This window comes from Rhinopithecus roxellana, chromosome 21 (assembly GCF_007565055.1).
Source record: "Rhinopithecus roxellana isolate Shanxi Qingling chromosome 21, ASM756505v1, whole genome shotgun sequence".
Classification (NCBI taxonomy): Eukaryota; Metazoa; Chordata; class Mammalia; order Primates; family Cercopithecidae; genus Rhinopithecus; species Rhinopithecus roxellana.
In genome coordinates, this window is record NC_044569.1 from 77,955,842 (window position 1) to 77,973,811 (window position 17,970).

The 17,970-nt window shown below is 35.3% G+C and overlaps 1 protein-coding gene across 1 annotated transcript in view; it reads left to right on the forward strand.

Moving 5' to 3' along the window:
• The window catches only part of DSG4 (desmoglein 4), a 36,594-nt gene that overhangs the window by 160 nt on the left and 18,464 nt on the right, over positions 1-17,970 (forward strand). The window contains exons 2-8 of the mRNA XM_030926145.1: positions 8,067-8,102; positions 9,629-9,760; positions 11,319-11,474; positions 11,826-11,970; positions 13,595-13,761; positions 14,199-14,333; positions 15,250-15,435. Coding sequence (XP_030782005.1) covers positions 8,067-8,102; positions 9,629-9,760; positions 11,319-11,474; positions 11,826-11,970; positions 13,595-13,761; positions 14,199-14,333; positions 15,250-15,435 — 957 coding nt within the window. The remainder of the gene's footprint in view (positions 1-8,066; positions 8,103-9,628; positions 9,761-11,318; positions 11,475-11,825; positions 11,971-13,594; positions 13,762-14,198; positions 14,334-15,249; positions 15,436-17,970) is intronic.

A 17,970-nucleotide genomic window follows, 5' to 3' on the forward strand; every position in this document is an offset into this window, starting at 1 on the left:
CAGAGTTCTAGAAGTCCAGCCTCTGTTAATTTCAAACAACTCTCTGTGCCTTGAGGAACAAACTGCCATGGAGAAGCAGGATGAGAATCTGGCTGAATTAAATTTATATGCCCTCAGAGACATAATCTACTTCACTTTAAATGCTAGGACTATTTTAAAATTTTTAATTGGAAATAAAATTCATATTCTATGGTCATATAAATAAATCAGATAGATTGCTGTGAAAACTCCCAGTGCAAATGGGTTCCAAATTTGAAGGGAAGTTAATTGAGCCCATTTCTTTTCAACAGTTATCTCCCTATGAGTTTCTTTCAAAGTGGAGGAATGATAGCCATGTTGAAATTACATTGCAAATAATGATGAATATTTAAGTCACGAAAATTTTTTCCAGTCAGATATTGCTAAAGAAAAATGAAGCCCAGCCATCAAGACGAACCTTTTCTCAAATTATTAATACATTCCTACAGACCAGCAAAGAAATATTTAAATGACTTATTTCTTTACAGTAAACATGTCATTTTGGATATTATATTACTTTCCTCTAACCTTTGGGTGCCCAAGGTGTGACATGATTTCCAGACAGGCAGCATACATAGCAAGTATCCTACCCTAGAAAGAGATAATTCCAACTCCAAAGAACAGAGTTCCAGTTGGCCAATCACCAAACTATTGCCAATTCAATTAGAAAAGTTTTGTTTAAAGAATCAGTTATACTAGACTAGACTTAAGTCTACTGATGATTAAATGATAGAACAATTCAGTCCAAATAGCTGAGAAAAATAAGTGGGAAGATAAGAGGACAGGATTATTAGGAATTGTACAAATTTTTCGAAGTAAATTAAGATGAACGCATTATAGTTGGCCACACTTCAATCTCCCAGCAGTATCCACATTAGTGCTACAACCCACGCTTAGAAAATGATTCCCATCCTATTCTTAGGCAAGTGGCAATTATACCAGACTCCTCTGAACATCAGTTGTAAGAAACAGAGAGTAGCTAGGGCTGGGAGAGATGGGAGCACATCATTCTCCAGTAGGCACAATGAGAGCTACTCTTCTGGAATTCACATATCTAAACTTCAAGAGCAGCTCAGGAGCCAAACATTGCCAGCACACAACCCCAAGCTCAAAAGGGAACGTGAGAGCAGTGGTAGAATATTGCATCCTCTGAGTTTAGGAGACAGATTATTAAACAAGACAATTTTTGAAAAATATTTTTAAACTTAAAAACACAACCTAGAAGGGCAATATTCTGTTACAATGATCATTATTTATTTACTGCATAAAATAAATGTTACTAAAAGAAGAGGCAAGAATCAAACTTGGTCTTCAATAGAAATAGTAAGTTATTAGTATATACCTCTTGTTACACTTCTACTGAGTTTTTCATGCTTTGACTCAGATAAACTTTTGGTTTTCTGTAAGGAAAACTGTATGTGTCAAGATTTTAGAGGCCACTTCTGAGCACTAAATCTTACCTCCCATTGCCTTCTGCACAGGCATGTTTTATGATAATATTATTTAATTGAAGAGTTGATTATTCTCCTTGATCTTGAAAGAGTATTGTATTTCAGACTCGGGATATTTTTTGGTAGTATTTATTTATTTTCCTTGGTAACACTAGCATTTTTAATACTTAATTCCTCCTACTCCTCATTGATACTGAAGTCTTTGTGTTTGACATTTCATGGTAATTGTGAAAAAGTTCTTTATGTATTTTTTTCTTTATGCATGTATAATAGATCCCTTACCATATCAATCAATAATGTCTGGAATTGGGAGGTAGAGACTTCTAGCATGTTTCAAAATTGAAACAAATACAAGAATTGTTTAAGGAGAATCAATATGATGTTATAGATATTATAAGAAAGTAGGCATGCCTACTTGTCTTTAATTTCCTGAACTTGAACTCTGCCCCTTCTTCATTAATTAAATCAAAGACTTTCTGGGGCATCATTGCAGCTTACACTAATGAGGGTGTGGCAGCCTCTCAGAGACTCCCAGGTACTTTGTGTCAGCTACATCTCAACCGCAAAGAGTACTTTAAACAAAGCTCTGACTGGCTAACCAGTAAAAGGTACTCAAAACTCTAGATTACAATAGGGCATTGATTTTATCACGAGTCATTCGGCATTTTCTTCCTAAGGATGCTTATCGTGTTCTTCTCCTATAAAACAGATAGGGGTGGTGAGGGACAATCAACAGTGAATTGAGACTCAGAAGTCCCGGGTTTGAATCACAGCTCCTCTTCAAAGTGGCTGTGTGACTTTGGCAAAAGGACCCAGCTTCTCAGGGCTTCCTTTGATCTCATGTGAGAATATATGGTTAGACATGATGTTATTAAGTTGCTTCTACTGTAGAAACTCTGCAATTCTAAAATTATCTCCACTGAATACTTACATAGTAGAAGTTCATTTCTGGCTCATAACTAGTTTTCATAAATTTGGGAATCTGAGGATTTAGGTAATGCTACAGATTGTATAAATTTTATAAGGAAGGACTCACTTAAGGCAGGACAGTCATTAGCTGGAAGAGGCCTATATTATATCAAGTTGATAAGGTCATAAAAGACAACCATTTATCAGATAAGAATTTTTCTCTATGCGTGGTGACCATTCATGCTACATATAAGATGTAAACACTTCCATTAAATAGTCTGATTCTGGGAAGTAAAGAAGGTAGGTGGCTAAATATAGCTATTATCTCATTGCAAGTTGAGAGCAGGCATCAAAATTTGAAAACATATTTAAATCTAACTTCGCCACTTATCAATTTAGTTCTCACATGCACTCAAATATGTTATTCTAAAACATGGAACAGAAATTTGTTTTTATTTACTCGTCAGGCAAATTTCCAGAAGTATGATGGAGAGAAAAACACCTTATCTGATTTGGTTTGATATTTGTACTAAACAGAATACCCTAGATTGCTTTAAATGATCAGTTTCAGTACTGCTTATTACAGAAAGAATGTACTCATCACCCCAAAGGTTACATCAAAGCAAACCTCACCTATATTATTGTTTTGTTGATATAAGTGGCTAAGGAATTACTAAATGTATTTTAAATCAGTGGATAAGTTTATATTTTTTGCCTTCAAATTTCTGCAGAGTCCATGGTAAGAACCTTATATAAAAAGTTTTATATCCCAAGAAATATCTGGTATTACCATGACCTATAACTTAGTATCGTTTTCTCAAGAATATCTGCTTATTGACTTGCAGGATAAAAATTCTGCCCTAAAAAGATTTCATGGCCCTTGGGATTCTACGACCCTTTTCCTTTTTGAAAGATACTTTCTTTGTGTGGGGGAGAGCTTCTGGATCCTGAGTGCATAGTCTGATGACTCTTTTCTAGTTCTTAAGTATCCAGGAAGGAGTTCCTTATAGAGCAATGAAACCGTTGATTAAGCTGCAGTAATGTTTCCTTCCCTTCCCCAAGTGGGAGCACAGTTGGAATTCTTCACTCGTGGAAAGCAGCTCTGACTACAGGGTGTGTGACAACAGTGCCTGGAGGGAAATCTTTAGACATAACTTGCATGAGAAATGTTTGCCCTTCTTTTCTACACAGAAAATTACATGGCTTCCAAACTAAAACGTCATTATTGATACACCTTCAATTATAAACAAAAGTGGTATAATTAGGCTTGAACTTGGCAACTCTACCGTAGACCTAGTAGGATGGTAACTGCTTTACTCAATTATTATTATAAGCATTATTCAGGCAAGAACTGCTTATTAATGAGTTGGTCCTACATATGTGGATGACTTCAAAACTGACTACTTACTTCAGTAGCCTTGTTCTGTAGCTACCACTTTAAATACACTCAGAATGTAAGAGAATAATATCTATTCCAATATTGCAAGAAGCATATATGACTTAGAGTCTACATATCTTATGTAAAATCATCGTATTCTCTCTAGAAGTAAGTATTAAAAGAGAAAACAAGACTCATAGAAATTTCTGCAGTTTTCTAAAAGTTAGATGACAATACAGTATGGCATATTCCTCTATAATAATGTATTATATGTAATATATATGTATATATTCCTCTCTGGAATATATACATTATTACAGGTCAAAACTTGTCTTGCACACGGAGAACAGTGTCTGTCACATGCTTTGTCAATGAAAATGTTTCAATGAATGAATGGATTTAGTTTCTAACTTATCTTTCTTACCAAGTCACTTCATCATATATTTCCCACCCACATGTTGATGAGCAACTTTAATATGGTTAGTGAGCTTTAAAAAGAGCTCGACTGTTTCAAATTGAGACAAGGTGTTGGTTCTCTGAAGCTGCCAACCACTACATTTCCATTCTAACACCTGACATTAACAAAACATTTCACAGTTAACAAAACCATTTGAAGAGATTACAAAAGTCTCGAAAGGCAAATCTTACAAATTAAAAAAAAAATGTTCATGGGGTAAATTAGTCAGACAGCTCACAACTGGGACAGTCAGGATGTGAACCCAAAACTCTTTCCGCTCTGCCAGCATTGACTCCCTTCCCCTTTTGGGCCAATGCCCAACACTGTACATTCTTTGTTTACATTGCCTAATTCATCCCAATATCTTTTTTTATTTTCCTGCTTGCCTCCTGTTTTAACATGTCACTCTTTCTAGGCCTGTGTCTTACTCTTCATTTCTCTCTCAGAAATTACCACAGACAGAAATTTTAGTTTCTTTTCTTTTTCTTTTTCTTTTTTTTTTTTTGAGATGGAGTCTTGCACTGTCACCCAGGCTGGAGTCCGATGGCATGGTCTTGGCTCACTGCAACCTCCGCCTCCCGGGTTCAAGCAGTTACCCTGCCTCAGTCTCCCTGGTAGCTTGGGATTACAGGCACCCACCACCATGCCCAGCTAAGTGTGTGTGTGTGTGTGTGTGTGTGTGTGTGTGTGTGTGTGTGCGTGCGTGTTTAGTAGAGATAGGGTTTCACTATGTTGGCCAGGCTGGTCTCAAACTCCTGACCTCATGATTTGCCCATCTCAGCCTCCCAAAGTGCTGGGATTACAGGCATGAGCCACTGCGCCTGGCCAAATTTTAGTTTCTTAAGCATTTTTATATTTCCAGTAAAAGTCCTGTTCAAGTTTTTGCCATTAATGCAACCTATCGAAAGGACATCCAAAAATAAAGTGAAACAGGAAACTGTCATCAACCAGGCCCAGAGAGACTGTAACACACTCAGGATACCACACATCTCTCTGGGTTATGTTTGCTCCCTCAACAGCACGTGCCTCCAACTCCCTTTTCTAGTACTTTACCATTGTGATGACTGGCTCAGCCATTTCCATTCTGTGTGTGTGTCTTTTACTCAGGGCCTCAGGTCAAGCCACATCAGTGGATGATGCCTAAACCACATATTGCTCTGAAAACATGACTTTCGGGCTGGTCCAAAGGTAGTGAGTTGTCTCAACTGATTGTTCACAGTCACTTGCAGGTCAAGCTCCTTGTTCTATTCTTTCCCCCCTGTCTCACTACTGCACTTGACTGGTCTTAAGAAAGAAAAAATTTTTAAAAGACTTTTGTAGGCAAGGAATTTCCACAATTACCTAGGAGTCCATGACTACTTTTCACAGTTTAACTGAGGTTCATACAGTTATACTATGCTATGCAATTTAGGAGGCTGCTGTCATTCCATGCTTCTTCCAAAACACTTATTAACAGGTGTTTCCTAGAAAGTGAGGGCTCCTGATAGGGCTTACGATTTCACAGGGCCTGGGAGTAATACCTGGCAAGTTCCTTCCGGGAGACCTGTATATAAAGTGACAGGATTTGGAGAGTGTGGCTTCTGTTACCCTTATCCTTAGAACCAGCTGAGCAGGGAGCAGAAATACCACAAATGTACTATGGAAGCACAGCACAGGTTCTGCTAGATGAGAACCCTGGGTTCTAGTGTTCCACTTCCCTGGCCTGAAAATAACTAAAAATAAAAAATTCAGGGACAGCAAAAGGATGAAAAGGGGCTTATACTCAAAAATTCTCAGAGTTACTTCAGTTGAGCTGGGCTCCGTAGAAAGGATAAGACCAAGGTAAAATGAACTCAAAACTCCTCACCCCTTTAAACTACAGACAAGTCTGCTTGATGTGGCTACTTTCAAATCCTTAAAAATGATAGACTAGTACTTTTACATGTCACGGGGCACTATGAACGCGCCCTTGAAATCACAGAAGAAAACTCTTCCTTCATTCTTCCTTCCTCTTTACAAATGTACTGAGCATTTGCTGTGCCTGTCACTTCCACCTTGGTCATTCTATTTGGATCAGAGTCTGAAACAGGGAGAAGCCAGGGAATTTGTCCAAAACCACACTACTGAGTTCTCGCGCCCGCATGTCTCAAGAAATTTTTGATAAAACACATTGTTTTTTATTAAGCCAAATTATAATTTAAGACTACATATCCACTATGAACTATAAATCATTGAACTTCGAAATATACATGTGATATCAGCTTAATTGTTACTATAATAGTCTTCAAATTGGGACACATATTTTGCCGAATGCATATTCCTTTAAAACTCTAGTTTTAAAACTCTAGTTTTATTCTAGCATTTTCCAAATCCTCAACTTCTAGTCTTTCTTCAATTCAATCTACCTCAGCGTGCACCTGAACTTGAGGTATCAAGCTAGTCCTTCTCTCCCAGATCCCCCTTAAAAAGTCACACCTCTCAGCCATGGCAAACATTATTCTGTTGCACTCCAGTAGATTGTGAAATTATCTGGAACACTACACTAAGGAATAATGGAAAATATTGACATCAGTATTGAGAAAGAGAGTTAATTTCAAAGCACTTAACAAATCCTTTTGCAAGTCATGGTTTTCAATTATTTGTCTTCAACAAAATTAAAAGAGGACCTAAAGGAGTTGTCAACTTATACATCATTAAAAAATCATTTTGATGATAAATTGCCTGATAGATTTAGGTCATGTAATTCAGAATAAGTTTTAAGAATTTAATGACTCTGCTACCAGAAAAAAATTCCAGTGTCATCTGTTAATATGAACAAGTTTTCCCATTTCTTACAACTGAAAGACAAAACCAGACAAAATAGAATTGGTTCTGAAGCTTGTTTAATTCTAATAATAAGTAATATTTATTTATGAACTAATTTTTCTAAAACTTCGTCCCCGTGTTTGCAATGCATTTCCAATAAAGTTTCACTTTTCATATTTAATTATATTGCATTGAAATTTCAATATTTGCATTTTGTTTGCTCAGCTGTGAGCTAAGTATATTTGTAAAACTAATCCAATTCAGAGAAAAAAATGTTTCTTTACACTTAGAGTTTCACAATGACAGAAATTTCAATAAAATAAAATTTCTATTCATACCTGTATTTTCATTACAGACAAGTATGCTAGACTGCTCAACAAAAACCTTAAAATACATTAAAATATGTTTGAAGCTTGAAAATATATTCCAGTAGATGAACCTATGGAAGGAATAATTCATCAATAGAAAGGTGATATAAGAGTTCAAGGAGTAATAGGAGTAAAATAAATTCCAACTGACAAAGAACTTATTCATCTGTTTTTCTAATGGATGGCACTGAGCATCAGAGGGCAATAGCATGTAGATTCTTGCGTCTCCCACAGCTCCTCATATGTTCCCTCACCTTCCAGCAAAAATATTATTGACCATTTCTGGAACATCTGCTGACTTAGAGCCTTTACAACTGTGTTCTTGTTTCACCCTGGCTGAAATGTTCTTCCTCATCAATTAAACTAGCTTCATTCTGCAGAGCCCTTTCAAATCCCTACTCTCCTAGGAAGTCTTCTTGAAATTCACTTGGATAACTTGAGTTGCCTTCTCTATCCTCCATCAGGCCCACTGAGGTATCCTAACCTGCTGTATAGACTTATGTGTTTGTCTTCTCTAAAATGTAAATACTTTGGAGGGCAAAAAGTCTATTATTCATTTGTGTTAGCCATATTTATTTCATATTATCAACAAAATGTATATTTAAAAATGAATTAATAAAAGGAATTGTCAATGTTTTTATGACATGGCTTCCTCTAAATTATGCAGATTTATGCTAATGTGGTATCTTCTATTAAAACAGGTGGTGATGGAAGTAAACAGTGAATTTATTGTTGAGGTAATGTATAATAAAATTATTTTCTCAATTTAAAATTAAAACAAACACTGAATTTTGTAATGTGTTATATATAAAAATCAGAATATTTGAAATTGTAATTATCCAGATAAAAGTTAAGAGAAAGAATCTCTGGTGAACTGAAATAGCAATGGTAAAGCCCAGGCTCCCAAATCTATATGCTCTTAGGCCATGTGTTTGCAATAGCATGTTGTCTTAGTAACTCCTGTTTATCAAACTATATCAGTAGTTAACTTATTTATGTTTTCCAACCACTAGCAAAGCAAAAGAAGCAAAGTGACACTTTAAAGTGGGAAAAGACTGTTTAGACACATTAGACAGAAAGATAATTAATGGTTCACCAATGAGAAAAAGGACAAACATTCAAATTGTATAATCACAGCTGAATGGAAAACATACAATCTGGTGCCATTTAGAGTGGAACTCAGGACATAGAGCTGCTGTCCTCTATCTCTGGCAGAGCTTTATTTTATCACAGTAGTTAAATTTTCCTTATGATCCTCTCAAGTCATTGGGAAAAAACAAAATTACTTTTCTCATCTTTTTGGTGAAATAGGAAATAGGTGGTACATTTCAGTAAGTTGTATCAAAATGGGGAAATGATGTAAATACCCTGGTTGTACTATACGCTTCATTCAGTGAAACCCCTCCTTCCCACAAAGTGGTAATTAAATGAAGCTTAGCCTAAATAAACTTATAATCACCTGTGTTTCAGGGGGTACATTAGGACTTACAAAAATAAACACACACATATATATAGTTTATGCATATATACACATATGCTTGCACATGTAGTGACATTTCTAATCTCATTAAGAGTATGAAATTCTTAACTATACATCAACAGTAGCAACTTAAGGCTACAAAAGAAAAACCATATAGCAAGCACAGATACAAATGACAATATTGCAAAGCCTTATAGGTGTCCATGGAATTATTAGAGGAATCATCAATTCTTCCAATATTAATAATATGTTTCTAATTCCTCAAAAATATATTTGGGTGCTTAGCCACAGTGGTGTCCTTATCAACAGAAGAGAAAAAGTCTCTTCTCTCTTTTAGGTAAGCACGACTCACCAGCACAACTTTTATGTTATATGGGATGTGCATACATGGAGCAATGATAATCTTTAAACTCTGCAGACTATAAATTCTGGTGAAAGCTCAATGAAGCATGAGGTAGGCAAGGCTCCTATATGGTGAAGATAGATTGAAAAAAGGAAAACTGCCCAACTTATACAGTATAGCACATCATGAGCTCCTCAAGTAGCTGATCAAATTTGTTTCACTAGAATCAGATAACTGGAACCAAGACGATTCCAAAAGGAGTGGCAGCCAGGGGTAACCAAGCTGTATGTATCCAGAGTTGTGAATTCGTGAAAACGTTCTCTGTTCTTCAAATTCAATATCACTGTTTCTTCCAAATGCACCTTACAATATTAAATAAATGTCCTTTCTAAGTAAAATTGTTCTAACACTGTAAGACACCCGAACCATTTTTGCTTAAGGTGAAGGAATTTGACATTGAAAATGGCACTACAAAATGGCAAACAGTCAGACGACAAAAGCGGGAGTGGATCAAGTTTGCCGCAGCCTGTCGAGAAGGAGAGGACAACTCGAAGAGGAACCCCATTGCCAAAGTAAGTGACGAAGCAAGCTGATGACAGATGCTTTTGCAGAGCAGGGAAGCTTTCAAATATTTCCAAGATTTGCAGCCTTCACTGCTCCACAGTTATTTAAGAAGACAGAATGTGGTCATTTGCTCCAGTTGCTGAGCCTCCCTGCACAATTTGAATATCATGTGCAGGGAGGCTGATTGGGGAAGGCAGTCAATGCAAGTGATTCTAGAAGAAAGAGCTGGATCTCCAGCACAACTGGGCTTTGTTCATCCATTTGTGTTCTGCTCATTATTGCTTGTCAATGTCATAGGAAGTGTATTCACTTAATGACAGTCTGAAGACTGGCCCTCCAGAAAGTCAAGCTAAGTTTACGGCACTTGATGAATTCACTCCGAGAAAGTAAGGATAGTATCAAAAGTTCCCACCAGATTTCCACACCCAGAAAATAAGAGAGTCTTAAAAGACTTTCACAAGTAATGCCTACTGAAAAGAAGGAGAGTTAAAGAATGTGTAATAAATTGATCCATGAGGGATGGGATCCACATTAATAGCTTCATTCACTCTTTCTGGGCATCTTGATCTTGAACAGTAAACTGATCTGCAGAATTCCCTCCTTCCAGCTTTACATTGAAACGTAGTAAGCATCAGCAATGATGTTACAGATACAACCTTAGCTCAAGAAAACAGATTTATTCTCTCTCAGATGTTTTCAAATTGGAGGGATGCTTTTAAATTATTATTTCCATTCAACTCATAGTGGTAGCTTTATGTTATTCCACTTATATTGCATATTCTTTTCTTTACCTTTGCATTTTGGGAGGTTCTTAAGTTTTCTTCTATCCAAAAAGGGCCTTTGGATTAGAGTTGAGATAACCCAAGTTCTATTTCCAGCAGTCTTTATTCGACGGTGAATGTGCGGGTAACAAATCTTACTATTTTACTGAATGCTCTTATCTTTAGTATATAGGTGAGATTTCAAAACTGTTTCAGTTTAAATTTATCAGCAATAGATAAAAAAGCTACTAAAGCAAAATCTATGTGGCAGAATATTTGCCATAAAATCTATTTGGCAGAAAAGTGGTGCAGTATGTTTACATTTATAAAATTATTACCAATATCTCTAACCACTATAGTTCTCTGATATTCTCAATTTATAGACCATTTTGACTAAATCTCAGACTCCAGCTTAGGTAGGATACTTATTAATATGACACAAGTTTTTAAAAAAAAATAGTAAAGATTGTAATTTCTTTTGTGAAGCTCTTTCTGCATATGCTAAAAAATCAGAGAATTGAACAATGTGTTATTAATAACAAACCCAGCATCAAGTGTGTATGTTGTACACATTACCTCACATAATTCCCGCAACAAATCTGTGTGATAGGTAATATTATCCCCATTGTAAGCTGATCTGAGCAAAGTTAAGTAAATTTTCCAAGGTCACACAGGACTAATTCATGGTGCCAGGTTTCAATCCAAAGCCCATTTGGTTAAGAAGCCCATTCCCTTCTCATTCCACTACACTCTTAAGTATTATCTGCTCTAAATTGGATCACAATCCTAGTTATTTTTCTCATAGATTCGATCAGACTGCGAATCGAACCAGAAGATTACATACCGAATTTCTGGAGTAGGGATTGATCGACCACCATATGGGGTATTTGCCATTAATCCTCGCACTGGGGAAATTAACATCACTTCAGTGGTAGACAGAGAGATAACTCCACTTTTCTTGGTAAGTCATAGCCGTATGTTTTGATTTGTTCATATTAGTTTTCTTCCCTTTTTCAAAAAATATTGCCTTAAGATAATGGATTACTTTTGATAAATCATGGTAGACTGAACCCAAATAGAAGACTTGAAGGAATGGAAAGAGTGTGAAAATAAAAGTTTATAGTTTAGGATTCTCTGGTGTGTTGCATGTACATGTAGTCAAGTGTCTTGATCATATTTAAATTATTTGACTGTACTACAGTCTGAATTCACTGGAAAAAATTGTTTCTTTGCCTATTTTCTGATATATTTTCAAGCATGTTACTAAAATTCCTTTGGTGGAAAAAGACAGCTTTTTTCCAACTTTCCACAGATCTATTGCCGGGCTCTGAATTCACGGGGTGAAGACTTAGAAAGGCCTCTTGAGCTTAGAGTCAAAGTTATGGACATAAATGATAACGCTCCAGTCTTTTCACAAAGTGTATACACAGCCAGTATTGAAGAAAATAGTGATGCCAGTAAGTAGAATGACATTCCTTCTCTGTGTCACAGCGTATCTACTTCTCTTGGTCAAAAGCTTTAGAAGACTGACATACAGGAAATGTAAAGGACAGAAAAAGTCACACTTGTATTTTGAATAAACCCCACATATTTTAACTTATGACTGAGCTAGAAAAGGAAATCTATGTCTAAAATGATAAAATAAAATATCTTCTTACTTGCGGAAGATCCCTACAGGAATTTAGCAGGTGCTTAGCACCTTCCCTAGAGATTGTTACTGGGCACATGAACAACTAAATCCAAGTGAGCAAACTGAGGAATAAACCAGGAATGTTTAAGAAGGCTCTGTTCTGGTCTGTTACTCAAAGTGTTTGGCTGACCCACACCAGGTAGAGCGTGATGGTGCAAGCACGTGCAGTTGTACCCATCAGATCATTCACTAAGGGTAATCATTGATCTTCACAGACTACATAGCAAACTATATTCTATTCTCTCATTTTCTTTCATTTTTTTCCATTCCACTTAATTCCATTTCCAGTTCTAATACCCTCTGTCTTTCCTTCATATTAGTTCTCCTGAACTTCTTTCCTTCCTATTCTTATGCTTTTCTTATATGGCTATTTTCCTGTCTCTCCTCTCCCTTTGCCTTCTGACCTTGATTTTATGTCCAGCACATGAATATGTTTGTTCCCCAATCCTCTAATGTCCCTTTCCCTTTCAAATCTATGTCTGCCCATATACCTCTAAACAAATTTAGGGGGAAATAATAGGAAAAATAAATTTCAGGAGAAAAGGCAGATAAACACAGTATGTTTTTTTAAACTAGGATGGTCCTCCCATAGAGAGGCAAAGAGATTTTGCCTAGAAGAGCCAAAGTCCAAAGTCCATCTTTGATTACTCATGAACACACCTCAAGACAACATTGGTGAAGGAAGAGAAGGTGAAACCCACAACCAAGTCCCCCTGCCTAGGAAGCAAAAGAACATCAAGGACCTGACAATTCTGAAAAATCTGTCCTGTAGATTGATGTCTCTGGGGATTTGCCTAGGATATCTATTCTTTCTACCTATGAGTAGTTAGGAACTTCTTATATTGCTATGGACAAGTCTTCTTTTCAATAATTATATATTTGTGACTGTTTGGTAAAATGCTATCTTCCAGTGCAACCAGGAGTAATTATCTGCTTTCTGGATAAGTGGCAATTAAGAATACAGGTGTTCAATAAATAATTACAATGTTGAATTTAATTAAACTATAATCTTAATTAAGCTTTTGAAAATGATTTCGCAAGACGATGGCAAAAAATAAAACAGATAAAAATCTGTTTATTCAGCTTTCTGATAAAGAATCTATTGAACTTCTTCTTCGTGCTTTAAAGAGAACTATGTTTTGCTACTAATTTAGCATGTAATCATTTAAGGAGTGCAAGTACTTTTAAAACAGTAAAGGGTTTTATAAAGTAAACCACAATTATTTTTGTAATCACTGGTAGAGCTGAAAGTTATGGTACTATATTCCCATGGACAACTCAAACAGCGAGAATTCAGGAGAAGATCAACCACTCTGTCTTCTTATGCCTTATGATTTGCTGAATTTATTCTAGGAGTCCCAACCATTCTCCACCTCCATTTCTATTTCTAGATGCACTGGTAGTAAAGTTATGTGCCACAGATGCGGATGAAGAAAATCATCTGAATTCTAAAATTGCCTACAAGATCGTCTCTCAGGAGCCGTCAGGTGCACCCATGTTCATTCTGAATAGGTACACTGGAGAGGTCTGCACCATGTCCAGTTTCTTGGACAGGGAGGTAAAGCCTTCTGTGAATGAATAGGAAATAAAAAATCCAATTATGAAAAGACAAAGATAAAATGATCTATGTGTACCCTTACTCCAATATAAAGGAGTAATTTTTAATAAAAAATTTTAATAAAAAAATTTTAATAAAAAATTTTAATAAAAAAATTTTTAATAAAAAATTTTAATAAAAAAATTTTTAATAAAAAATTTTAATAAAAAAATTTTTAATAAAAAATTTTAATAAAAAATTTTAATAAAATTTATAAAAATTTTTAATAAAAAATTTTAATAAAAAAATTTTTAATAAAAAATTTTAATAAAAAAATTTTTAATAAAAATTAAAAGCTCAATTATATAAATAAAGGAGTAGAGAAATAATGGCATTGAATGCATTGGATTCTATTCAAAACAAACCTAAGTCTTACATTCTTTTTCATCTTGATTAAGCAACACAGTATGTACAACCTAGTTGTGAGAGGCTCAGATCGGGATGGAGCTGCAGATGGACTGTCTTCTGAGTGTGACTGTAGAATCAAGGTTTTAGATGTCAACGATAATTTCCCCACCTTAGAGAAAACCTCAGTAAGTTTGTATTCTTATCATCCTTTTACCACAAGTGTCAATAATCAATTTGCTTTCATGCTGGCTCATGAGCCTGGTTCTGTCTTACGTATGGACATACTCAACTTTGTTGTAGAAACTTTGGAATTTCTTATGTATAGTAATATACCTTCAAACTGTATATTTGTCTTTGACTCACTACTCCAAACAAGCCTTCTCTGTGAAAGCAATGAACTGTCTACTCTATATACTCTATTCACAGAAACACAGAAATCTGTTGATCTAATTCTGGGAATGACATAGCAACATTAAGGTTTTTGTACGTGCCTCATGATTTGCTGAATGAATTCTACTAGAGCCCCAAACATTCTCAACTTCCATTTTCATCTCTAAGCATGAAGAAGCATAAAATCCAAACTAGCAGGGCCAAATCTGACTTGCTGTCTGTTTCAGTTTAAAAACAAAACAAAACAAAACAAAAAACGTGTTATTAGAGAGCATAGCTGTCCTCATGTCTTTATATGTTGTCTGTGGGGACTTTGTGCTGCAACAGCAGAGATGAGGAGTTACAACACCAATTCTCTGGCCCACAAAATCTAATATATTTACTAGTCAGCTCTTTACAGAAAAAAATCTGATCCCCTGTCTAAAAGAATAAAGAAAATTAACAATAAGCAAAAAAATAAAGAAAGAAAGAAAAGAAAAAGAGATGAAGTGCTAATTTGATCTTGATTTTACATACAGCACATGAATGTCAGTGTTATTATCTTGTAATCATTTTATTCTTATTTTCCTGATTGGACTATGGGCATTTAATAATGGTGCAAAAATCATTGACATAGTTTGTTGTTAGTATTTTAAATAATAATTATGTGTTCTTAAGTACTTTTCTTCTTTTGAACATTCATTGACTACAAAATTGATCCCCGCATTTTAGTACTCAGCCAGTATTGAAGAGAATTGTTTAAGTCCGGAACTGATACGATTACAAGCAATTGATCTTGATGAAGAAGGCACCGATAATTGGTTGGCGCAATATTTAATTCTCTCTGGAAATGATGGGAATTGGTTCGATATTCAAACAGACCCACAAACCAATGAAGGCATTTTGAAAGTTGTCAAGGTACAGTATAAGGATCTGCAATATTTCTTCCGCAATATTTTCTTCCAAAGAAGTTTTAAATGACCTTAGAGACAGAATAGAATCTGCCTTCAGAAACAGTACTTCATAACTTTGAATATTGCTTATATCAAGGATCCTAAGTAACTACTGTGTCAGTCTGAGTCTCCTAGCTAGCAACACAAAATTTATTACCAAGAAAAATAGGAAGGCAGTTTTGTTCTGACAGTGTCCAGTATCTAGTTATGAAGATAAGGTAAGCACCCCCAAATTAGACAATGTATGGGAGTTCACAGTGTAATAAATAGTACAGATGTCATGATATAAAACATAATTAATTGCCAAGGGAATGAAATATGAAATAATGAATGAGATAAGAAATGGTGAGATCCTTCTGAGCTAGATTTGTCTGGAAAGATTTCATGCAGGAAACAAGACTTAAGCAAGATATTATAGCTAAGATTGCTAATGTGGGTAATAAAATAAACAAACACGCAGAGTGAGAAAACATGAAGCATGTTCAGGGCATGGTGAGCAACCCCGTGGGGCTGTAGTAGGGAGGTAATGAGAAGTCAGATCAGAGAAATGAAGCTGGAATCGATCCCCTGAGAACCTTGCATACTGAACTACCAGGTTTGATTTTTTTTCTATAGATTAATTTTTCTTTAATTTTCTTAAATTTTCTTTAATTACTTGCTTTTAATTCATAGACAATGATAAAACTGAAAAATTTATAATTATAAATGAATAAAACATGAGTTCAACTCTGAAAAGACCAAAGTTATCAAAATTATTATCGTATTAATTAAGTCCTGAGGTACTAAGCATCTGATCTAAGGCAATGGCAGTAAAAATTGAAAAAAAAAAAGGAATGGATATAGGAGTCATTGCCAAATACAACATGAAGAGGAATGGAGGAACAGGAGGTCACCTCCCACCATATCAAATTCTGAATATTTAGTCAAGTTTTTCTTCCAGGGATCAGAATTTGTTAAACCTTGCATCCTGGTTAAAAATCAAGAGCTAGACATAACATGGAATTCTTACCTATGTTCTTACCATCTTAGTGACTGACTTTGTATATTATCTCATATTATGTAACTTTTCTTCACTTTTTGATCTGTCTCCCAACCCACTAAAATACTAGAAGAATTTTGTGCATAAAGAACTTGATCTAAATATCTTTCTATCCCCAGCACCTGGTCCAGTGTCCAAAAGATAGTAGAGGCTCACAAAATTTGAGAATAGTATTGATGATAATATTTACCGGAAACTAATGGTATAGATATCATCCAAACAGAAGTCCCTGGACTTGACTGCATCATTTATAACTTCTGCATAAAATTATAAATATGAAAAAATTAACAATGCAGGCAATGTACTATCTGACTTATGCAATGTGCCTTCTGTGATAACAACATTTTTAAAAGATATACTTAATTGCTAAAAAAAAAATTGAAATATTAATTTCATGAAAAATTTGTCAATGTAATTTGGATGTTGTATATACAAAGCCCTATCTATTTTTTTCTGAATAACTTTCCAAGTCTCTTAAAAAGAGAAAAAATTTGCTTAAAAATACTAAAGTAATAGAGAAAGGCTAATTAAAATGAAATTTTATGTGTGTGTTACTACCTAGCCAAAAGAACTATTTCAGAGAACATAAGAGTAATTTTCTCATGTTTGACATTTTCAACAGCCAGAGGTCAGCCTCTCATTACAGATACATTTGGGATGAGGTTACTAATGTCCTCTTACATCTTCTCCATTTTCATTCAGGATACCCCTTAACTTGTGGAAACTGGCCCTTCATTAATGGATTTTTGACTAAGCTTTATATAACCCTTCTCTAGTCAGAGGAAATTACAAAGATTCTATTCAAAGGATTTAAAGTGGTTCGTGCCTGTAATCCCAACACTTTGGGAGGCCAAGGCAGGAGGGTCACTTGAGGCCAGGAATTCGAGACCAGCCTGGACAACAGGGTGAAACCAAGTCTCTACTGAAAGATGGGTGTGGGGCGGTCACCTGTAATCCCAGTTACTCGGGAGGGCTGAGGCATGAAAATCACCTGAACCCTGACCGGGGAGGCAGAGGAAAAAAAAAAGATGTATTGAGAATTGCTATGTGTTAAAGACATGAAGGCGAATAAGATATGGTCCCTCTTCTCAAGGAATTTACAGTTTAACAAGAGAAAGATCTCAGAAAAATGAAAGTCTCTTTGTCAATAAGAGCCTCTCCTTGGCATTTATTGATAAGTGTATATGAAAACACCAGCAATATAAATATGTGTGTGTGTATATATATATATATACATTGACTCCAACACTGAGAAAAAAGCAAAGCAAAATGCTACCCAATTGGAATTCTAACAAAAAAATTGATTCTCTATTTTTATAATAACTCTAACATTTATTAAGTAATTACTAAACACCAACTATTCTGTTATAAGGTGTATCCAGAGGGTTCACATATTTTATCTCATTTAATCCTCACAACTCTTGGAAGAAAATAGGGTTATTGTCTTTTTTTTTTTTTTTT